At 34.3% G+C, this 26,152-nt stretch overlaps 1 protein-coding gene across 1 annotated transcript in view; it reads right to left on the bottom strand.

Moving 5' to 3' along the window:
• LOC127838610 (cryptochrome-1-like) overlaps positions 1–7,437 on the bottom strand; it is a 67,306-nt gene extending 59,869 nt beyond the window's left edge. The window contains exons 1-3 of the mRNA XM_052366439.1: positions 7,268–7,437; positions 2,357–2,465; positions 425–567 (exon numbers count right to left, since the gene is read on the bottom strand). Coding sequence (XP_052222399.1) covers positions 425–567; positions 2,357–2,465; positions 7,268–7,437 — 422 coding nt within the window. The remainder of the gene's footprint in view (positions 1–424; positions 568–2,356; positions 2,466–7,267) is intronic.
• Between the last annotated feature and the right edge of the window lie 18,715 nt (positions 7,438–26,152).

The following is a 26,152-nucleotide window of genomic DNA, read 5'->3' as shown; positions in this document are numbered from 1 at the left end:
TTACATAGGATTACTTACTTATTAAAAATGTATTTGTACATATAACAAGAGATGTGTTTGTCAGAAACACAAAGCCCCCTACTGCGCCGCTTTGATACATGTTTTTTTACCTCTGACCTTGATGGATGACCTTGACCTTTCACCACTCAAAATGTGCAGCTCCATTAGATACACATGCATGCCAAATATCAAGTTGCTATGTGAAGGGACATAGAAGTCATGAGCATCATAAGTCGAAACCTAAACGCGAAACCTAAACGTAGTGTGACGGAAGGACAGACAGACGTCCGATCACTATATGCCCTCCCTCGGGAGCATTAAAATTAATATCATTTTCGTGAACATCAGTCCGGCCTTATTGTAATTCAAATTGGTCACAAAACAGCAATTATTTTTATAGGTACAAGTACATGCACACACTTACTTTTTAAGGTCATATAAGGTGTGAGAGATGCGTACTATCATCTTGACACCAATGTCCTGTGCGAGAGCTGAGATGGCAGAATCGCGACTCCGACCGAAGGGTTCCGGGTCCTCTTCGAATGACAGTACATTGATGTTCCATTCCTGGAGTCAAATGGAGAGCTTGGGATATGTATTAGCATAATGCTCATGTCTGGGTGTGTACGTGCATTATTATATAATTGTAACTTGCAAACATTAACCTGATTGTCCTCAACATTATTAGCAAAAGTTACACGCTTGAATGTTATTATTATATACATAGCTTAGTTTAAACCTTATTATTGAGACATTTTGGAGTATTTTTTATGGTAGAATCAGTACTTGGTGTTTTAAAGGGATCTTTTCACGGTTTAGTAAATTGACAAAATTGAAAAAACTTGTTGCAGATTCGCAAATTTTCGTTTTAGTTATGATATTTGTGAGGAAACAGTATTACTGAACATTTACCATAGTCCAATATAGCCATTATATGTATCTTTTGACGATTTGAAAACCTAAAAATTATAAAGCGTTGCAACGCGAAACGATTGAATAATTTGGAGAGTTCTTTTGTTGTCGTTTAAATTTACGAAACTACGAAGATTGCTAATATAAGGTATAAAATACTTAAACTGCCTATACCCGGCGGAATAGCCGAGAGGGCTAATACGTTTTTACTTCAGACTAACTCCAGGACTCCGTGGGTCACTGATTCGAGCCCTGGTACCGGCTACTGTTTTCCTTTTTTAAATTTTATTCTTGATTTTTTACTGGAGCTTTTAAGATCCAATGTTTACATTCATCAAATAAAGCATTTAATAACAAACTTCAAAATATGCCAACATTTGTGAAAAGGCCCCTCTTATAGAAGATTGAGAGAATGCTCCTTGAGAAGGGATTTTAATCTCTAACCTACTGATCCTTAAGGAAAATCATATCCACTGCAAAACAATATAATATTAAGAGACTGCAAAAAGACCTGTTAATGATTCAGGTAAAAAGATATTTTCGAAATATTAAATTTAATGTGACGATTTTCAATTTAAAAGGAATTCCTAATATATTAAATAATTTTGAATCAATAAGGATTCTTATTTAAAATTATCCTAGTTACTTAATTAAATTACTTGTCATACTACAAGCAGCTTTTATCTTAAATTACAAAATATAATGTTAAATTATTGCAATCACATTTCACAATAGGTGAGATTATTTACATCTATACACAACAACATTTAATGGCAATAAAGCTCTTGACTAAGCTTTCAACAAATCAATATCATAGGAATAAATCTAGCCTAGTCGGAGGAAGTTATTGTGGAAGTAATTATCGATATTATCGGAATGCGCACTGCAACAAAATATAACCATCATCGTCTCATAGCAGGCATATAGCAACAATAGAAGATACAGCTTACATGTATATAAAAACTGTTGTGTAGGCATAGCAACCAGGCATATTCTGAGTCATTGAATGTATTACAAAATTATAAATACCATTATGTACACTGCATGCATTTGACTTAACTTCAAGTATGGTAATATTTCCAGACATTGAGTAGCTACTTCCTTTTCTTACCACTACCAACGAAAAAATTCAAGCAAAAATCTCTGAAATTGGTATAAAAAAGTGCAGTAAAATCTTCAGATTAGGAATTACAATGAATTAATCAATTGCTTAGAACTTAATAGCACAAACCAACCTTAATATTCTTTTACATTCCTTTTTTTTGCTGAAATGTTTTGTTTCAGTGCTTATTATAATTGTGCACATAGATGCATTTTATCTTTTTTTGGTGATTGTATGCACAATAATTGGGAATTTTTTTTCCACAATTGCGTAAAGTCCCTTCAATGGGCACTTTATCAAGAAGGAAAAAAATGTTTATTTACACTGTAAACACACTCCTACCTTGAACAATTTTGGAAATACATCCACAGGTTGTCCTCTCACCACGTACAGACGGGAATTTAATTTCCGCAGACTAGAATCGAGATCTTCAAGACACTGTAGCAGAAATCTGTCAAAGGACAAAACAAAAATTTCTACAAAATTGAAAGGGCAAAACTTAAAGCTTGCTTGCCTTCACATATTCTTCCACAATTTTACAGGTTTTTTTTATTGTGTGAGCGAATAAAATCCAAGTGTGAGTTGTAGTTTGTAGAAACATAATACAAAAATAAATTTTTTACTTTAATAGCAATTAGGCCACATTGAACTTAAACACAGTAATCAAAGCATCAAATGCTGAAAAATTATGATGTTAAGGCTTTAGTTAAAGTGTTTTAAATGCTCATTTTGCATGTTTTTCAAAGCTAGTTATAAAACATATTTTTGAATTAGCATTGCATTGAAATGTTGAGAGTCAGATTTGTTAAAGAAGATAGAAGTGAGAAAATGTCCAATTCTGTTATTAGAAAGCAGGATTCGTCTACTATGTGATTATCAGCTAAGTGTGCATTGTTTGCTTTTTTATTGATGACAAATGACATCAATTTTGTTCATACATGTATTCACTTATATTTAAATTTAAAGGCAAATAAACAAGAATAAAGTCTTATAAAATAACTTATAATGTTAGTTATGCACGTTGCCATATATAGGAATATAAATTCATTTTAACATCAAGTCTCTCATGACTTATAATTATTTTACTCTAGATCTCAACTTTATTTTTTAAACAACATACCACATAAATAACATTCAGTTAAAGGCAAAAAAATCACTGAAGGTTCAGTTGTACACTTAAGTATTCAGTACAGAAAGGTTACAGTAGCGAGAAAGTTGTCAAAGCATTTAAAGTAACTGATAGTTATATGTTTTACTATTTTATCAAAATGTGCACATGCGCAATATAAAAATAATAATATTAATGACCACTTTGTTGACATCTCGAAACTTATTAAAAAGACTCAATTTGCTGAACACGATTTACACTCCCTGAAAACAAATCTAAATTCTAAGCTAGAATCTAAAGATTTCTCTGTTCAGTTTATTACTACATTAGAAGTTAGTACTTTAATTAATCAACTTCATTAAAACAAATCTGCTGGGGCTGATGGTATAGGGCCAAGCATTATTAAACTATGCAAATTCATTATACAACCAATCACTGCTCTGATAAATAACTGTATATCACATGGAACCTTTCCCGACATGCTTAAAATTGCAAACGTAATACCTGTATACAAGGGTGGATCGGTAAAAGATCCCAATAATTATAGACCAATATCACTTTTATCTACTATATCTAAAATATTTGAAAAGCATATAGCTAAACAATTGCATATATATCTAGAATCTACAGGTCTATTAAACAAAATTTAGTCGGGTTTTCGCAAATATCATTCTTGTCAAACAGCATTGATTAATATAGTTGATTCATGGCTTAAACAAATTGATAATGGAAATCTGGTAGGTACAATTTTCTTGGATTTAAAAAAAGCATTTGATCTTGTGGACCATAGGGTTCTTTTACACAAATTAAAACTCATTTTAATGATAGGTCATGCGACCTATTTTCTTCATATCTCCGCAATCGATTTCAATTTATCAAAGCAGAAAACGCTAACTCTACTTGTAAAAGCATCATTGCTGGTGTTCCCCAAGGATCTATTTTAGGACCTCTTCTATTTCTTATTTACGTTAATGATCTTTCGCTAGATCTAACATGTGATTCTGCAATGTATGCTGATGATACAACATTGCACACTGTGGGAACAAATATTCAAACACTTCAAAATAAGCTACAAACAAATCTTTCAATTGTTAATGATTGGTGCCAAACTAATAACATGATTATTAATCCACTAAAAACTACTTGTATGGTATTAGGGTCAAAACGGAAAGCTCAAAACATAACAGATCTAAAACTTAAAATTTCAGATACGGTGATCAAAACTGTAAATTGTCAAAAACTTCTTGGCCTTTATATTGACAATACTCTATCTTGGAAACGGGTGCTGGAGGTTTCGGTAAATGACAAGTTCGGTAAATTGATTTATATAGTAAAAGCCGTGGAGGTTTCGGTAAATTGATTTTATAGAGGAGGTATACCTACAACGAGGTGTTAATGACACCTATTATCGGCTTACAATAACATAAGAGGCATTTATTTGCAAACTGTGGATTAATTTTGAGTTGAGTAATTAATGCTATGCCTAAGGTAAAGAATTAAGGGAAATGAATGAGCTACCTCTGAAAAACGAATTCTGTTAGGAAATTTTTGGTTAATTTTACGATTTAAATAACGCAAAACTGTTGTTTTTTTAATTAGTGCTTTTATTTAAATAACATAATAGTAACATAATAGTAATAAGAAGTAATGATTTATGGCGGAATCAATGTAAGTTTAATGCTATTTTAAAAAGTTTCTTGTAAAATATGATTTAATAAAAATGATTTCATGTTGAATTTTATATTTATTTATATGTTTTATTATTTCTTTCTGGTTGAGAAAAACACAAGAAAAAAAACAATATATAAAATTTAATACGTGTACGTAATTAATAAAAAGTAATATAATGATACGCGTTATGTTTTATAATTTTGTTAAGTGCGCGTGCCATTGAACGTTGAGTTAAGCGAAGAGATACACATAATTGAAAACTGATAAAAAATGACATCTAACACAACGCCAGCAGAATGAATACACTGTGTAATAGCAAGCTGCTGTGATGATCATTATCTTATCAACTTAATACACAGGCACCTGGCTACTGTACTGGGACAATGGGTTTTACGGCCAAAATAACTGATATCATTTTTTGCCTAAACGAATCGGTTCAATAAAAAATAATAACTGATTTACTTTGTAATCCGTTTTATTTAGCAACAAGTAAAACATGGATACAATATATATATTTGAATATTTCATGTCATTTAAAACAATAATTAGGGAGTAATCACATATTAATAAGATACATTTTTGACACACTACAATATTAATACGACACATTATTATCATTCAGATTTTCCGCATGCTGATTTAATTTAATTACATTTCTAATACAAATGAGATACATGTACGACACAATTCAATTTAATGTTACATTTCAACGATATCAGTCGTTCATCGTTCAAGACTCGTCGTCGTCGAGCATGTGGTGGACCGCTGTGGATGGTCCCAGGGCATTGATGTGGCTGATGATCATTTCTTATTTGACAATGACCATTATAATTTTATAATTACCCAATTACATAATAATGTTATTTTTACCACAAATAAACATCCTTTGATGTCACCACCAGTATTTTTTGTAAACATGATTTAAGAAGGAAAACGTTTGTTTATTTCATAGTTTGAAAGTTACTGGTCGTGTATGTAAAAACTCGGCCACCAGTGTTAAAGGGGCCTTTCCACAGATTTTGGCATTTTTTAACTTATGTATTAAATGCTTTATATTGATAAATGTAAACATTGGATCGTAAAAGCTCCAGTAAAAAATCAAGAATAAAATTAAAAAAAGGAAAAGAACATTGCCCGGAGCAGGTTTCGAACCAGTAACCCCTGGAGTCCTGCCAGAGTCCTGAAGTAAAAACGCTTCAGCCTACTGAGCTATTCCGCCGAGTATACATGCGTCACGTATTTTATACCTTATATAAGCAATCTTCGTAGTTATACAAAATTTAACGACAAAAACAGAACTCTCCAAATTATTCAATCGTTTCGCGTTGCAACGCTTTATAATTTTTAGGTTTTATAATCGTCAAAAGATGCATATAATGGCTATATTAGAGCATGGTTAATGTTCAGTATTACTGTTTCCTCACAAATATCATAACTAACACGAAAATTTGCGAATCTGAAACAACTTATTTCAATTTTGTCAATTTACCAAAGCGTGAAAAGATCCCTTTAAAGCATGTTCACGATCTAAACATACATATCTAGATTATTTTAAGAATAATACCTTATGTGCTGACCTGATTGTAGGAAAAAGGAGCAAGAAATTTATTTATATAAGAAACAAACATATTTGATCTTAGTATTTTAAACCACCGAAACTTAACCATTATATAAACATGAGGTAGTTTGCTAACATAATGAATATGTTGCCCAGCTCTTGCCACGTGGAGGCCACCTCTTGTAAGAGCCACATTATAATATTTTTTTTAACTGATACGCTTTAATTAAGGTTTTTATCAACTAATTGTTTAAAAACATATATAAAATACAAAACGATCATGACCTAAAGATAAACTTTTAATATATAATTTACCTCCATCGGTTAGAATATCAATAGGTTGCAAGCCTGGATCATTAATAATAACACTTTGCAAACATCTTTAATTTGATAAAATCAAGTCCGTACATTTAAACAGATAAATTAATTAGTGCCAAACAACTCAATTAATGTACATCAAAATTAATCCACAGTTTGCAAATAAATGCCCCTAATGTTATTGTAAGCCGATAATAGGTGTCATTTACACCTCGTTGTAGGTATACCTCCTCTATAAAATCAATTTACCGAAACCTCCACGGCTTTTACTATATAAATCAATTTACCGAACTTGTCATTTACCGAAACCTCCATAACCCCTTGGAAACTACACATTAACAGCGTTTGTTCAAAAATGTCATCACGAATGTTTCTTTTGCATATATATATTGCATGTATATTTATATATAAATATATACAAATCTATGTACATGTATCATTACATAACAACCAAAAGCGATTGAGGCGAAAATAGGTCAAGTTGACAATTAATGAACGATCGATTTGCATAGTTCGTGCTACACGTAAACAGAGAATCCCATTTTATTGAAAGTACCGATATGTTATCTCAAATCAAAATAAAGAAAGTAAATACAACCTCCATCGATTTATTCCAACTTGCGAAACATCTGTGAACCACGGATCCAAAATGTAAACACACCGAAACGAACTTGCGCCGTCCAATGCTTCCCTCAGCGAGGGATTATCGTGTAGTCGTAGACCTTTCCTGAACCAATGTAACACATTCCGTTTGGGCTCCTCATCCATAATTTAATATCGAATAATTTACGTATATTTTTTTACGATAATTTACTTGCAGACGAATGACTTCCGCTCCTGTTCACCATTTACGTCGAGTCGAGAATGGATTCGTTTTTTTTTTGCTATATAGGATACGGCTACAGTTGGCCGTAAAGAGGCGGCCTCACCTCAAAGTAGTCGTATTTCCAAGATGCCAGTCAAGTCTTTCAAAGAATGCTGATTCGCTGAAGAGAACGAATTATTAACGCGAAGCATGCCCTGTTCATTGTGACTTCATAGCGAGCTGCGATTTGATTGGTTTAAATCTGACACTAGATTGCAATTTATAGATTCTGCGCGGAAATGTTCGAGATTCGACTCACGTCAACCAAAGAACTTATATCAAAGCGCTGAAGGCACTGAAGATGTTCGCTGTTGCATAATTTAAGACGCAATTAATTTTTGAAAATCAATCGCAAGTTTAAAATGAACACACGCCATTCAACTTTATAAAGTGTGTGTCATAGCGCACGGGTCGAATTTGTGTGCACTTTTTATCATCCTTATTATTTCATAGAAATAACTAAGACAAAATAAAAACAACATGCTTTTTGGAAGTTCTGAAAGCATAGAAAGTATGATGAAAATGGTTATGCGAACTTAATATAAAGAAAATTTGCAGTCACCATCATATTAAAGGAATATTTTTCTAATATCAAATGACTATCTCACCAAGAATATAAATTCATAATGAAAGTTCCGTGTACAAAAGTTTTGTTTTTTGACACCATATACCAATTCAAAATATACAATAATCTTCGTATCTTGTATATGGAGGAATAAAAGTATATAAACATTGCTGTTTATGCTTTACTTGTTACCCGAGCAGTTCACACGGTGTCAACAACGCTAACATAAACATAGGTATAGAGCACTAATGCGCTTTTAGGCGTAGCTGTTTCAGTTTTCATCTTAGTGACTTTTACATAACGCCAACAAACACGCATGAATATTTTCGAATATTTAATAAACTGATTCGAGATACAACCTCTGAATGTTTGCTAAATCACTGCGTATGTGCTCAATTCAAAGGATGCAGCACTGTTCAGTGTAAGGAATTCCGGACTTCTCTCTGTATGCTCAAACGACACAAATTGTGGCCCTGTTACAATTACGCGTTACAATCAATCTCGCAGAATTTCACTTTCGCCTCCAAGATGAGTAAACAATCATTAGCGAAATATTATAGTGTCACGATAAGAGAAAATCGTTTAATTATCATACCACAATGTTTTCCGTACTTGGTCAGCACGTCTGAAAATCATTCCTTAATGTGTGGATAGGCTGCCATTATTAACAAGTTTGCTATTTTGAATTCAATTTTGTATCAAAAAGCATTGTTCTTAAATGTGGCATTTTCAATTCGCAATGAGATTTGTAATGACCCTCGTCATGCGAAAATGGGTCTTATTCCATATTCGCTCATCATATAAATAGCCCACTCAGCTATCCCTCCTTCTGGTGAGGAGAAACATAGCATATTGAGTGATTTTAAAGCGAACAGCATCGCCTATGGCCTGACTGCGCAAAAGCACATGTTGGGTTTAACAAACGCTTGCCGAAACGCATAAGACCCATTTTCGCATGACGGCGCTATTGACGTGTGATTTAAATGTGTCGAAAGAAAACTGCGTTTAAATCAAATATAAACATACGATATATTTCGACAGAGAAGAAAGATACTCATAACAAGGCATATGAGGACACATATGAAGTTTTCTCCCGTAGTATATTTTTTATTTTCTCACACTAATGTGTGGTTTGACAATGCTAACACACATTTCATGCGGTGAATATGCAGCTTACAAGTGAAAAACACAACACAATAGTTTAACTTTTGTTTAATTGTATTTAATTATTTAGAAAAGTAAATTGCTAACTTTATTTCAAAGTCAGCGTATACGCCGACTACATTTTTAAAAGACATTTATTGTTATAAATATATTAAATATAATATATTTAGTTGTTTTCGGTTTAAGCGATTATAAAGCATTTTCGAGGTTGCCTATAGTATCCCGTAAATACAAAAGATCGCCGCTATCTGTTCAGAACCAAAGAACGTTTTTAGAAATACCCGCTGTAGTAGCATGAACGAGGTTATGAAACAGGTCATTCGTATTATTATTATAAATTGTTTGTTATATTCGGGTTTAGCGATTATGAAACTTTTTTGTTTGTTTTTGTCTATCGTATCGCTGAAGTTATTGTTGGACTTGTGTTCAGCGTTTTATAAATTGAGAATATAAATAAGCGTCAACTTTTTCCCGAATCTCTCAATTTACGACCTGTACTTCGTAATTGAGTTGTATGTGAGAGCGTAACCTATTGCGTTGTTATAACCCGTAAACTTTCCTTTGTTTATCGACAGGCGCATCTATTAATAGCCTCATATCATGAATGCCAAAACACCCGCGAAAAAAGAACCACGTGACCAAATAGGACGCTTAACGCAAATACCATGTGACTACGACTTTTATTGTCGCTCCTTTGAAGCCGGAGCCTTGTGTTTGCTATTACGTAAAGAATTGACCTCTAACTGAAGTAAGCAAAGGAAACGCAGCACCCAATTGACCCATTCCTTCTATGTGCGAAGGCAGATTTAATTTTACTGATGTATGGTTTGCCTATTATAACACACATTATAATGCGGTAAATATGCGACTAACAAGTAAAAAATACTATAATTATACTTTTGTTTTGAATTAAGTTATTTAGAAACCAAAATTCCAAACCTTATTTCAAAACAGCATGACTACATTTTTTAGAGAATATTCTTGTTATATTTAAATGTTTTTTTTAACAGTTTCAGCGATAATGAAACATTTTTCATGTTGTCTATCGTATCCCTGTAATAATTGTTGAACTCGTGGTCAACGTATTATTAATTGAGACCTGTGAATATAAACAAGCGTAACCTTATACTAGTGCGTTATTCTCATCCGGACTCCCCTTTGTTTATCGCCAGCCGCAGAGTTATGAATGAGCTGAGCGAAAATACTACGTCACGCAGACGCAGCAGAAAGTGGACTATTTTAATCATTCATAAACAATCTCCTCCGCGACACGTACATTACGATCATTGTTTATTGATTATTTTCTATAAAACACCGTTCGAAAATATTGAATGTAACACGATATTAATATAATGTTTCCATTTGTGAATACACATAATTGGAGAACTCAAACCTCTTGCATAAATTATACAACTCTTTCTTGTGCGGATACGCAATCGGGTATTGGGTTAATCATACCTAGGCCGTATCGACCTGAATTTCACATCAAGCACATTAGACGGTCGCTAAAGCGACCATCTAAAAATGGAAAAACAAGTTCTCTCTGAGGTTCTATTTTAGGAAATGCCATCCGTCGACATAACGTGCAACACCAAAAACAGTTTGGAAGGAAAAGTAATATGTAAATGTTAGCAGAAATATTATTGATAAAATACCGAGATGGCATTAAATATAGAACAGAACAGTTTATTATGACTATATCAATATAAAGGTAATATTATTATAGGTGCTACCTAGTTAACGGGCAAAAGCTTTTTATTTTATTTTTTGATAACCATATATTTTTTAATAAATATATGGACATGATTGTGTTCAAAATATTATTATTGTTGCAATAATTAAGTAACGCATCCAAAAAAAAAACAATCTTAATACGAGTTACATGTTCTTAGCTAAACGATCTAGCGTTTCTATTCTAAGCAATGCGTAGAACATACAGCAGCTAAAGGTTGAGTGTTAGGTAGACAGTTTACCCACGTGCTCACCTTGCTCGAACTTCCGATTTGCTTGTGGTCTCTCCGAACAGCTAGTTTTGTATTGCTATATACTCAGTTAATGTCGCTTGCACGAATTTGCGAAAGTCGACGTTTTTTATTTATAGAAATGTTTGCACATTTTAGGTCACGATTGTTACACGTTAGGTTGTTTGTTTGTCTTGAACGTTCTTCAAGACGCATAAAGTTGCTAATTGAAAAGACAGGCTTGATCATTTATAAAGGGCTCGCGATACTTAGTGTTGTTTTACAGTTGTTGGAAATTCGTGAGGTTTGAGTAAAATATAAACATTAGCACTTTGTAACAGCATTCTAAAATGAGTGCCTTAACGCAAAGTAGCAATTACATGCGCTTAAAGAAGTTAATCAATACCAAATAATCTTACATCATATTACAATTAAGCACAAACTAACGAGTAAAACTCGCTGTCTAATATTCACGTGGTTTGTTCATGCTTGTATAGTTCGTTAAAAAAACAATATTCGATATCAGTTGTGGCATCACATATCTAACTTCAATCGAAACCATAATCACGAGAAACCATAAACATGAGAAAAGATGTTTTGACTGTACTGCTGCATCTAAATGAGCCGCATTGTATGGTAAGATTGATGAAAGCTATATGTTTGTGAGTGGACATACTTTTAGGTGAATAAAGATGTTCCTATAATAGTTAGGTTACATTGTTACCGCGTTTGTCAGAATTATATCATGTGTGACTATGCTTAATAAATTGCATTTAAATAGGCTCAACACAATCAACATTAAAATATTCTGCTGGCCATTGAAAGTAAACACGTTGATCCAATGTTCGACTTGCTCGAAGTTTATTTATCGGTACAAAGACATGGTTAACTAAGTGTTTTTATTTATTATGTTACATACACAATAAATAATTGATGCATAGCAACGAGACGACACATGGATGAAAGATAAAATTGGACAGCACTACTTAAGTTGAGTACTGTAAGTTTTATTTTGATGTACTTAAACTCAATGCCTTTCAAATACTGATAACACACCACTTCATGTTGCGAATCACTCAAGATGAGAGTTCTTTTTATGCGTCTGATCCTAGGTTAAATGATTGATTCTCTGTACGCGGGTAGAACGTCGGTCAGATGGGTGATGAAGCTTTATTTCAATGATTAACTTGAAATGGTCTCCAATTACCTGGTTTCAAATCCTCCAGGTCCATGCCAGAACAGAACAGAACAGAACATATCTTTATTTAACTCAAGTTACAATTGCAACAGATGAGTATACAGAACAATATTGTCATATGCCGTGTATTGCATGGCGATGTTAGTTTCAGACGAACTATTAACAATGGCCTTCAAAATCGGTCCATGCTTTTCATTTGGTCCTTTTGCAGTGCGACTAAATATGCACAAGCCCTCTAGTCTATCAGCAAGATGGGTTGAGGTGTACCACCCAGGGGGGCAAAACACCACCTATCTTACTTGATTGAATACTCAATATAAAGAAACAAAATGTGTGATAACAATCTCAGTTGGGCAACTATAAGTTATTATTGAGCTGTTTCAATGGCAACCGTCATGCTTTGACTAAATAGCTTGTTTAGCTAGTATAATTCTCAAATATTTCTTAAAAATTGGTTCAAGACAAAAAAGTTTGGCGTCAAAATGAAGATTATGATTATTACCTAGTATGATCTGTAGTTAAATATGCAAAATTAGAACATTTGCATATCTATGAATATTAATGAGATTTCAAGAAAAGTTCCTAAAAACTAGCGAACCTCCATAATAGTAGGGTAAATATATGAAAACAAACTTCAACCACCAAAAAAATGCCACAAAAGGTATTTTTACTGAACCTTGTTTGGTATAAGCTTCTTTAAAACATATCTAATTTTTACCACAATCGGACCCTCGGAAAGTTTTTTTCAAGATGGCCGCCAATTCCTATTTAAGATCACAACTATCTGTAGGTGGATGGTCCACGGCCGTCCACAAGCTCAAATGACCATATATGGAGAAAAAGGCGGGACCAAACCAAATAGGCTTGCAATGCGCATGCCCAAGCAAAACCGATTGTAAGCCATCTTGAATTGTTAGCTACTACATTTAATGGATATTTTAATATGATGAATATTCTAGATAGAGAATATGGATAGTATTATCATTATTAGTATTACGTCAACATGAACTCAACAATTGTATTGTTGACATGAAGAAAAAGCTATTTCGAGGTTGTTTTGACCATTGATTGCTAAGTACTAAAGTAGGTCAAACTCAAATTTTTAACTTTTATTGATATTTTATTTAGTTAAGGAATCGAGTAATAGTTAAAAAAATCTTTCGCATTCTAATTCTATAGCTAAATCATGTGTTGTTGCTATATTATAAACTTTCGTGCATGAGCCATTTAAATCCGTTTGAATTACTTTTTTAGTTGTTTCCCCTGGAAAATTCTCTTCTTGCTAGCCTTCGCTGAGTTATTCAACAACATCGCTATATTGCTGATTTTTGCTGTTGTTTATTGGTTAAAGCTGCATGCTTTTGTTGGATAATGTTTAATTTATCATTCACGTTTAACATATGATTCTGTTTAAACCATATTTAATCGATGTTTTGGTGAATTTCGCGCATGCTTAACTTGCCTGATTTCGGACGTAATTTACTCTCGGATACATGCTCCTCTTGTTTTTTTTTTCGATGTTTTCTTATGTATGCAGATTAAAAAACAGCTCATGCTTAAATGTGTTATTGAGCAAGTGACTTCTTAATACTATGGCAGGAATAAAAAAAACTGTTATAAAATTATAAAGGAAGTTTAGTTACATGTATAAAGTTAAAACTCACAGTCACAAGTGTGTAAGTATTACTGTTACATTTATTTATATTTACTAAAAGTAAATATATGCTCACATATCAGTAAGTATTGTACAGCCCTAAATTATATTTAATACACCCATCTAGGCAGTTAATTCATATATGTGCTGGCTTTAATTTACATTCATGTTATTATCACCCTGCAACACAGGGATCGTTAGGTAAAAAATACTCTATTATACTATATACATATATACAAGGGATACAACTGTCAAATTTCCTGCACAACATCATGGTCTGAACAATAGCAAAAAAATCGCTTCCAAAAGCAATAATTACACCAAAAAAAACTGTATAACAACAGCTTAGACATTTATCTATCATATAATAACTATGTTCATAGCAGTAAAAGTGTTCATAGTTGTGTTTGAAACGAAAGTTTAATTTAAAACGGTAAAATTTTCGAAATGCGACACAGGTGTGCACACCCACTTTGACATATTTTGTTTCATTTTTTAATTATTACAGAGAAGTTGAGCAAATTTTACCTTGTTTTATTATCCATAGACACTTTATTAATCAAAGCAGACACCTTCAATTATTGCATGTAACTGCATATATGTAAAACACCGTAAATATTAAATGTGTTTACATTTCTACTATCTTCAAGGATTTGTATGCAATTTGTCAGGTAATGTTACGTGGAACGTGAATGGCTGGATTTATTACTGCAGTGGAATTTCAACCAATCAAATCGCATGTTAGAAATACATGTGAACTATCCAAAATGAAAGTAAAACATTGTCATAATGAAATTGAAGCAGATTGATATGAATTTCTAGCAAAATATGCTCACTTAATAGTAATTATGTTCTATTTTACTATGAAAAAAACTATCCAAGGAATATGTACCAGCAAAAGAGCTTTATAACAAAGCAATACGAAAATTACTTCTAGAATTCTCAGTTTTCAGCTTTGCACACCTGTGTCCAAGTAAGGATTTTTGAGCATTTTGAATGAAACTTTCTCTCTTAGTTCAATGAAAAGCTTGTACTTTATTGCCAAGTGTATTATTTTATGAAAGATAAATGTCTTGGCTGTTGTAATACAGTTTAATTGGTGTATTTATTGCGTTTGGAAGCAAATTTTTTGCTATTGTTTACACCATGCTTGTGTGCAGGAATTTTCACAGTTGTATCCCTTGTATATATATGTAGTATAATAGAATATTTTTACTTAACGGTCCCTATGCCCTGCAATAGGCGGAGGGATATTGTTTTGGCCTTGTCCGCCTGTCTTTCCGTCCATCCGGCACTTTTGTGTTGGGAGCCATATCTTGGAAGTGCTTTGGTGGATTTCATTGAAACTTGGTATGAGTATATGTATAGATAAGAGGATGATGCATGCCAAATGGCATTGTACACTATCTGTTAATAACGGAGTTATGGCCCTTCGAACCTAAAAAAATCCTTTTTTACCTGAGTGTCAAATATAACACTTTTGTGTCCAGAAGCTAATTAGCGGAGGATATCAATTCAATGAATTTGCTTGTTATTAATTAAAGGGAAATAAACCTGTTATTTTGTTTGTCATTATGGTGTTTAAAGTCACATTTAATGGCATCCAACCTACTTTATTTCAAATACAGTAACACCTGGCGCCGTGACCTGGATGCAGATTCTAAGCAGATGGGCCAAAATGGGGGCAGCTAGAGAGACTCGACTGGAACTGACAAGCCTGGAGGGAGCTGGTTGACTGTTGGCGAGATGGGACAACAGACAAAGAATAAACGAACCTACTTGATTTGATAAACATTTTTGTAAGTCATTCAAGAATAGAGCAAACTTTTTGTTTCCAATAAGCAGTCCTGTATATATCCGAAATAAAATAAAATGTTTCACTCAGGTTCCTTGATCTCATCTTGGTATTTAAGGGACCTTATAACAAATTATGGCATGTATCGAAGTTTGTCATTAAATGCGTTATATTTATAAATGTAAACATTAAATCTAAAAAGCTCAATTAAAAACAAGAACAAATTAAAAGAAAAAGTAATCCTCATCTGGGCTCGAACCACTGACCTCTGGAGTAAAAGTCTAACGCTAAGACGGCCATCCATGCTCATACAATATTTTATACTTTTAGTTTCTATAAGCAAAGCTCGTAGTGTCACAAAAAACGACAACAGAACTCCAAATTATTCAATTGTTTTGCTTTGCAACGATTTGTCATTTTCAGGTTGTTAATGTTAAGTATAACTGTTTTCTCACAAATATCATAACTGCAACAAAAATGTGCAAGTCTGAAACAATTTTTATGCCCCCTTTCAAAGAAAAGGGGCATATAGTTATCAGACTGTCCGTCTGTCGGTCCGTATTTCTGTCACACTTTGCGTTTAGGTTTCGAAAAATGCTCATAACTTCTATTTCCCTTGAGATATAACCTTCATATTTGGTATGCATTTGCATATGGACAAAGCCTTTCCATACGAACACAAATTTTTACCCCTGTGACCTTTATCTTGAACTTAAAGGGGCCTTTTCACAGATTTTGGCATTTTTTAACTTACTCATTACATGCTTTATATTGATAAATGCAAACATTGGATCGTAAAAGCACCAGTAAAAAATCAAGAATAAAATTTAAAAAAGGAAAAGAACATTGCCCGGAGCAGGTTTCGAACCAGTTACCCCTGGAGTCCTGCCAGAGTCCTGAAGTAAAAACGCTTTAGCCTACTGAGCTATTCCGCCGAGTACACATTCTTGACGTATTTTATACCTTATATAAGCAATCTTCGTAGTTTCACAAAATTTAACGACAAAAACAGAACTCTCCAAATTATTCAATCGTTTCGCGTTGCAACGCTTTATAATTTTTAGGTTTTAAAATCGTCAAAAGATGCATATAATGGCTATATTAGAGCATGGTAAATGTTCAGTAGTACTGTTTCCTCACAAATATCAAAACTAAAAGGAAAATTTGCGGATTTGAAACAACTTTTTTCAATTTTGTCAATTTACCAAAGCGTGAAAAGATCCCTTTAAGGTCCGTGTTTAGGTTTCAAAATCTGCGTTTAGGTTTTGAAAAATGCTCATATCTTCTATGTCCCTTGAGATATAACCTTCATATTTGGTTTCATGTGTATATGGACAAGGCCTTTCCATACGCACAAAAATTGTTACCCCTGTGACCTTGAACTTAGGGTCCGCGTTAAGGTTTCGAAATCTGCGTTTAGGTTTTGAAAAATGCTCATAACGTCTATGTCCCTTGAGATATTACCTTCATATTTGGTATGCATGTGTATATGAACAAGGCCTTTCCATACGCACAAACTTTTTTACCCCTGTGACCTTGACCTTTAAGTTAGGGTCCGCGTTTAGGTTTCAAAATCTGCGTTTAGATATTGAAAAATGCTCATTACTTCTATGTCCCTTGAGATATAACCTTCATATTTGGTATGCATGTGTATATGGACAAGGCCTTTCCATACGCACAAATTTTGACCCCTGTGACCTTGAACTTAGGGTCCGCGTTTAGGTTTCGAAATCTGTGTTAAGGTTTCGAAGAAAGCTCATAACTTCTATCAAGCATTTATAGGGGGCATAAGTCATCCTATGGTGACAGCTCTTGTTTTATTTTGTCAATTTACCAAAACATGCAAAGGCCCCTTAAAATACATGAAGTAATGTTTACAGTTGTCCATAACCACATATTGAAAAAGAATGTGCAAGCTCTATCTATTGGCATACAAACAAAGCCAATCTGTTGGATTATTACTCATGGCAAGCAATATGATCTTAGGTATACCTTCTATAATCAGGTGTTTGCACTTTAATCACATTAACATTTGAAAAACTATAGAAGTACAAAAAGGTCAGAATGATAACAAACAGGTTTGTAATGGACATCATCTTGCAATTGCTATTTATGTGAGTGGGATGGTATACAAATTCTGAATTTGTTATATGTAGGACATTTAGTAACTTAGCAACCCATGCATGTTGCAAGGGTGTTAATTGTCCGGATTATTTGGAAATCCCGATTTGAGCCATTCAGGATTGAATTTTAGATCAGTGTAAATCCGATGATTTGTTTTAAGGGGGTGTGAACAAATATTGTAATTGCTTCATTGGCATGCCGGGCATGTGCGCTTAGTATGGATTTTTCCTGGTCTTTTTAACAACGTTTTCCAAAGAAAAAAACGGGTTATTAGATTGGCAAATGCCGGCTGGCGGGCGGACGGAACAAGCTTGTCCGGGCCATAACGTTGTGGTTCTTGGTGAGAATTTAAATTCATTTGGCACATTTGTTCACCATCATTAGACGGTGTGTCGCTCAAAAGAATACCGTCAATATATCCAAGGTCAAGGTCACACTTAGAGTTTAAAGGTCAAAAATGGCCATAAAAGAGCTTGTCCGGGCCAAAACTATGTCATTCATTGTGAGACTTAAAAATGATTTGGCATATTTGTTCACCATCGTGGGACGTTGTATCGCACTTTAGAATTACGTCAATATCTCCAAGGTCAAGGTCGCCACACCTAAAAATATATTTATTTTGAAACAAAGGGGGTTAATTATAAACAATCAGTTCAGTTTGAGTTGTCTCCCTCTATCAGACTTTTTTCTACATTGAAAACCTGGTTTTGTGACAATTTTGTCCCTTGTTTTACTATTGTCTGATTGGTTATCCACTGACACGGACATAAAAGGTAACTGACCTAACCTCTTGGCTACTTTCCAGAAATCTTACATACTACAAAATGTAGCATATGTCCCCCATCATTAAATTTCCATTTTCTGCTGTCAAACTAAGTGCATATATTATTTCATTTGCAAAAGACATATCTGGATATATTTTTGGACAGTTGTTTTACTGTATGGTTAGTGGATTAACATTTATTATGCCCCCCTTCGAAGAAGAGGGGGTATATTGCTTTGCACATGTCGGTTGGTCGGTCTGTCGGTCCGTCCACCAGGTGGTTTCCGGATGATAACTCAAGAACGCTTAGGCCTAGGATCATGAAACTTCATAGGAAGATAGATCATGACTCGCAGATGATCCCTATTCATTTAGAGGTCACTAGGTCAAAGCTCTAGGTCATGGTGACCCGAAATAGTAAAATGGTCTTGGATGATAACTCAAGAACGCATATGCCAAGGATCATGAAACTTCATAGGTAGATTGATCATGACTTGCAGATGACCCCTATTGATTTTGAGGTCACTAGGTCAAGGTCACGGTGACCCGAAATAGTTAAATGGTTTCCAATGATGACTCAAGAACGCTTACGCCTAGGATCACGAAACTTCATGGGTACATTTATAATGACATGCAGATGACCCATATTGATTTTTCAAGTCACTAGATGAAAGGTCAAGGTCACGGTGACCCAAAACAGTAAAAAAAAATCCGGATGATAACTTAAGAATGCTTTTGCCTAGGATCATGACACTTCATAGGTACATTGATCATGACTCGCAGATGACCCCTATTGATTTTCAGGTCACTAGGTCAAAGGTCAAGGTCACAGTGACAAAAATCGTATTCACATAATGGCTGCCACTACAACGGACAACCCATATGGGGGGGGGGGGGCATGCATGTTTTACAAACAGCCCTTGTTATCGATGTTCTTTATAACATTTATATAAAATGACAATTACACATCGAGTGTTACTGGTGGTCTGGCTTATAATATTTTGCATTTTACTCACCAGAAATAGCAACTAAGACTATAAAAAGAACAATGAACTATGGCTTTGTGGGGCTCTACCTGTAAGGGACCTACAGCCTCAGACTCCAGACTTTATCATTAGGATTTCAAATTTGGGACATTTGACACCCCTGATGTTGTGCCATGTATCAAACCCGTCTATATATAAAAATTAATTTTATTAATTGGATATGTTGAAGATTTGGTGATGCAATCATTGGATTTCATTTTGTGTTTTGTTGACCTACTTTTAATTTTTAGGCTCAGCAGAACTATGGCTGTCAAAACACAATTGTATTAAAATGAATAGTGCTTCAAATTATACAAGAAGTCACTTTCTTTTTGTTTTAGATGTTTTTCAGTTTCATCGGAAGACATTTCCCACCAACCATCCTGTCTTGAAAGAAATAACTTTTGAACCCGATTATCTGGTAATACTATTTTTTTTACATACAGTTATTAGTGAATTATGAACATTTCATAAGGATCTCAAGGGTCACAACAGGTATATATATATAATATATATATATATAATCAAGATTTTCCATAGGCAGTTAGAGCACAGCCGGCCCGAATAGCATGGACAAGTTAACAATTTTTTTTTTAAATATCCAGTGTGTAAAAATTACTTTGCATTGCAGAGAACTTTAAGATCATTTTATTTCTGTAAAAAATGTTCAAAGTTATATCCTGAATGATTTTAGGGCCTTACATTATATATGGAAACAAGCTTATTTAATAATAAAAAAGGCCTGTTGAGTTTTTAATTTGTTCTCTTAAAGATTTACAGAAAGACCCTTTTTAGCTCGACTATTATATATGAAATCTATATAGTGGAGCAATTCTACTCACCCGGCGTTTGCGTTAGCCTTAGCATTGGTGTTAGTGTGAGCATGCAAGTGTTAAAAGTTTGCGTACTACCCCAAATATTTTCAATGTCCCTTGGCATATTTCTTTCATATTTTGCATACTTCTTAACAAACATGACCCCAACCTATAAACAAGAGCAGACAACTCTATCAAGCATTTTGTTATAATTATGGCCCTTTTCCACTTAGAAAATGCAGCAAATGTTTAAGTTTGTTTACTACCCCAAATATTTTCAATGTCCCTTGACATATTGCTTTCATATTTTGCATTTTTCTTTACCAACATGACCCCAACATATAAACAAGAGCAGACAACTCTATCAAGCATTTTGTAATAATTATGGCCCCTTTACCATTTTGAATATTCATATTATTGATAAATCTATGTTAAAGTTGGCGTACCACCTAAAATATTTTCAACGTCCCTTGACATATTGCTTTCATATTTTGCAAACTTATTTACCAACATGACCCCAAGCTATAAAGAAGAGCAGACAACTGTATCAAGCATTTTGTAAGAATAATGGCCCTTTTTCCATTATTATATGCATATTACTTAAGATTCAACCCAATAATATCTTTGACAAGTTTTGAAATGACGCCGGTTGGTTGAAAAACATGGCATTTATGAGGTGGGGCATTTTCCTTATATGGCTATAGTAAACCTTGTTATCACTCTAGAGGCCACATTTATAGTCAGATTTTCATGAAACTTAGTCAGAACATTTTTCCAATGATATCTTCGATGAGTTTGAAAATGGGTACATTTGCTTGGAAAACACGACTTCAAGGGGGCGGGGCATTTTTTTTATTATATGGCTATATTTAAGTCTTCTTAACACTTTAGAGGCCACTTATATTTCCGATGTTCATGAAAAATGGTCAGAAGATTCATCCCAATAATATCTTGGACGAGTTCAAACATGATGCTGATTGGTTGAAAAACATGGCTGCCAGTGGGCTCTGCATTTTTTCTTTTATGGCTATATAGTAAAACCTTGTTAACACTCTAGAGGCCACATTTATTGTCTGATCATCATGAAACCTTGTCCGAAGATTTGTCCAAATGATATCTTGGATGAGGTCAAAAATGGTACAAATACGTACAGACTTTAATGATAAACACTAGTCTGGCCAATGTCGTCTTACAAGCTGGTATATACACTCACTGCTAGAGCAGAATCATTTGTCATCTGTTGCAGACAGGCAGTGGTGATCGTTCTTAGAAAATTGAGTTGCGGTTCTTTCCGTAGCTAAGGCATCTAAGCACACACTGATTTGCATAATATGCTCTGTAAAATCTAAAATGCGACCAACTAAAAACAAACTCTTTGCCAACTTCTAGGTCAAAGGTTAAGTTTGAACATCATGATTCCTTTTAAATGGCAAATGATATTCGCGTACGATCTTACAACTGTAACTCCCTATTCCCAACTCGGCATTTTCATCAAAGGGCATGAAGGGTGTCCAAGGTTGACAGGTTGGAATCTTTGAATGGCAGGGTGCTGCGCCCTTCCATTCATGCCAAGCTGGAGCACTGGTTTTGATGGTGTTTCACTTGTAACACACCAAGCAGTATGACCCATTATATTTATCAACATGGCTAAAATGAGGCCAAAATAATTGTTAAATGCCCTTTGTTTATTTCCAAAGACATGGATAGATCATCTTTGTCTCTGAATATATTATAAATACTCGTGTTGTTGATTTTGTCCTGTTTGCTTATTGCAGGAAAACTGTTAACGCATTATGTTGTGAAGACTCCTCTGTAATCAGACAGCTAGCAGTATTATGATTATCAAATATTAAAATTTGACTTAACAATATAGCGCTTCAAATTATATAAGACTTTATTTTTGTTTCAGATATTTTCCAGTTTCCCCTCACAACAATTTGCATCAAACCTCTTGTCTGGTAAGAAATTTCCATTGAAACCAACTGCTGGTAATACTATCTTTTTGGTAATGGGGGCTATATAGGAACCACTTTGTCGGTCCGTCAGTCTGTCCCGAAATTTCATCAGATCTTCACCCAAACTTGGTCACAAATTGTATCTAGATGATGTATAGGTCAAGTTTGAATATGGATCATGCCCGGTCAGAAACTAGGTCATGGGGTCACTTATTGTGTTTTAAACCTGAAGTTTGTCTGAGCCATAACTTTGTCATTTATTTCATACAGTATTTTAAATGATAGAACAGTTCATAATGATTTCAAGACATTTTCTGATCCCTGGAAGATAAACTAGGGATTGATCTGTCTGTATATTACAGTTCAGAGACTTCCAATCTAGGGTGAGAAGATGAAATGATAATGTTAAATGGAAATTACATATAACCATACATGCCATAATTTTTCAGACCAATTCCGGGACATTGTGTTAAATTGTCCGGGACTTTTGCCGATTTTCCGGGACATGTATAAAATGTAGCGATATTTATAGACATATGCATTTTTGGTACGTTTTGTTTTGTTTCGCATCGTTAATTGCAAAAGTTCGAAAGCCTATCGGAAATATGCTTGATCTATTAACGTCAAATTAAACATTACTAGTTCCTTTACTAGATACAGGCCATGTGTTTTCAGTGTAAGCGTTCTAACCATAGATGGTGACGTCATTGCGTTATTGTTATTAAGACCGGTGTGTAACGCGTAGTTGTTGATACGCCTTTATTCATTTATAACATTTATATAATAAAAAATACAACAATACAGTACCGTTAGATTGTCAACTCAAATCAATTCACAATACATACAACCAATCACATAAAACAAATACAACAAAACAGTACCGGTAGATCGTCAACTATAAATCCGTACAGTCACACATTAGTTACACTTTTGTTTCGATGTAGATATAAGTCAATTAACAACCAAAACAATGCCACCTTTTCGGTTTGACAGCGAACGTGAGACAATGAATATGATAACAGGACCCCTGTTAATTGATCGATATTGACACGTAGCGTAGTCTGCCTATTCGGGTAGGCATTGTCATGGAGACGCTGCATATATACACAGATTCGAGGTGCAGTTAAGCCTAAGATAAGGTACATGTATATATTGATTTTGTAAATTCGGGGACATTTGACAGATTTCCGGGACAGCGGGACAATTCTTCATTTCCGGGACTGTCCCGGAAAATCCGGGACGTATGGCATGTATGATATAACAGTTCATACAGTTTAAGAAATACAATACATTTTATACAATGTCGTTTTTATGCCCCCGAACCAGCGATTTTGAGGGCATATTAAAATCGCTCCGTCCTTTAGTTTGTTAGTCCATCCGTCCGTCTGTAAGTTAGTAAGTCCGTCTGTCAGTCCGTCCAAATTATTTTCCGTTCAATAAGTCAAGCAATTGTCATCAGATCTTCACCAAACTTCATGAAAATGTGTAAGGCAATAACATCTAGGTGAAGTTAGATAATGGGCCAAATAGACCCAGACACCCCTGAGTTATGGCCCTTGAATCATAGTTAAATAGGGTTTTTAGCTTGACTATTATATATGAAATATATATAGTGGAGCTTTCCTACTCTCCCCGGGGTTCCAGTGTCCGTGAGCGTTGGAATGAACTATAGTGGGGGACATATTGTTTTCGCCCTGTCTGTTGGTCTGTCTGTTGGTTTGTTTGCTCCAACTTTAATATTTTGCCATAACTTTTGCAATATTGAAGAAAGCAACTTCATATCTGGCATGCATGTGTATCTCATGGAGCTGCACATTTTGAGTGGTGAAAGGTCAAGGTCATCCTTCAAGGTCAAAGGTCAAAATATACCTAGAAAGGTGCAGATTTGCTTCAGTTTTGTGTTTAGGTTCATTTTATTCCTAAAATATCACAGCTATTACATTATGCCTCCAAACAATATACGAAAGCTTGACCCAAACCAAGACACTCTTGATGTTAGTAATGATAGGTGAACGTAAGAATTAAATGCTGGCAATTCACATGAAATTGACATGAGGGTTTATTAATTATCCATCGTCCTGACCCCTTTAATATCTGAAATCCCTGTTTGTGTATATAACATAATGAGAACACCCTTTGGGCGACCTAACTTTGTATTTCAATCAGGTTCTTGTTTTGACCATTATTTTTACATTATTATCAAAACTTGTTAGTTTCCTAGACTTGAAAAAGGAGAGGGACTTACGGTTTGAACTCTGTGTCTGTCAGTCTGACACTTTTCTGGATCCTTCGATAACTTTAAAAGTTCTTGACCCATTTACTTCAAATTAATACTGAACCTCTCTTATGACAATACGGTCAATCTCAACTATGTATGGCCCCATGACCAACCCTGGGGTGCCCCTCCCACATAGGCCACGCCCACCCAAAATTGCCTTTTACTATAATTTCTTCATTTCTACACCGATTCACTTCTAATTGATACTGAACTTCTCTTATGACAATACGGTCAACTATGCATGGCCCCATTACCAACCCTGGGGCGCCCCTGGGTCAAAGATGCGGCGTGGGGATATGCGTCGGTCTCTGCCGCTCCATTTCTAGTCAACATTGGAAACACTGGCATCTTAAAGGAATAAATTATGTATGAACCCAAATTTTGCAGAACTATGGCCCTTGCTCATTTTTGTTTAGCTCCTCAGCTGAAATCATGATCTAGCAGTCACAATAGTTGAGCGGTTGGAGAGGCATGCATTGCGTCCTACTACTGCTCAGACTATATCATGGTAATGCCTTATCCAAATAACACAAGTATTCACCATGTGCAAATGTCTTGTTGTCTGTATAACTCTCTCTATTAGCTCAAAGTAAAAAGCATTTGAATTTGCACACTTTGGTATTTTAGTTTAATTTTGTTTGGACATTACAATTGTTTTGAAACTAAAGATTAGTGTTGGGGCATTACACTTCTCTTTAAAATGTTTATTTGTGATTATTATTTTTTTCAGTTTGGCAGACAAAACATGCTGATCAAAAAGAATGTGTACCACTGGGGCCAGTGTTTCCATTTGAGTGATTGACAAGAAGAAGATGATAAATGTTATCATCATATTTTAGTCCCTACATTTATAGTGTACAGCTCAATGTATTGAACCGGTGTTGTAGAATATAATTGGAGTTACATGCGAACATTATAACATTATATATAAGATGATATTTTAAAAGCAATACGAAATAAAAAGTATAAAAAGGTCAAAACAGTGAACCTTGTGTTTACAGTGGACAGGTTTAAAGTGGAAGTGACTAGTTAACTGTTGATCATAAGCTGCACTGATGGAAAAAATAGTGGGAAATTACTATCTAGAAAACTGTTTAACGTACGACAACAGTTGTGGAACTTCATAAATGACCGTATGTAACAGGGCTGGGCAATTTTCCTTAAAAAGCTATAGTGAAAACTTTTGAACACTAGTGAAGTCACTGTTTTTTTTCCAATCTTCATGCATTTTGGTCGAATATTTGTTCAAATGATGGCTCAGTCCAGTTTCGAAATTTTTATGTCTATTCAAAAAACATATCCACTAGAGCACGAGGCAATT

Source organism: Dreissena polymorpha, chromosome 7 (assembly GCF_020536995.1).
Source record: "Dreissena polymorpha isolate Duluth1 chromosome 7, UMN_Dpol_1.0, whole genome shotgun sequence".
NCBI classification, from domain to species: Eukaryota; Metazoa; Mollusca; class Bivalvia; order Myida; family Dreissenidae; genus Dreissena; species Dreissena polymorpha.
This window is presented reverse-complemented; position numbering and strand designations above follow the sequence as displayed.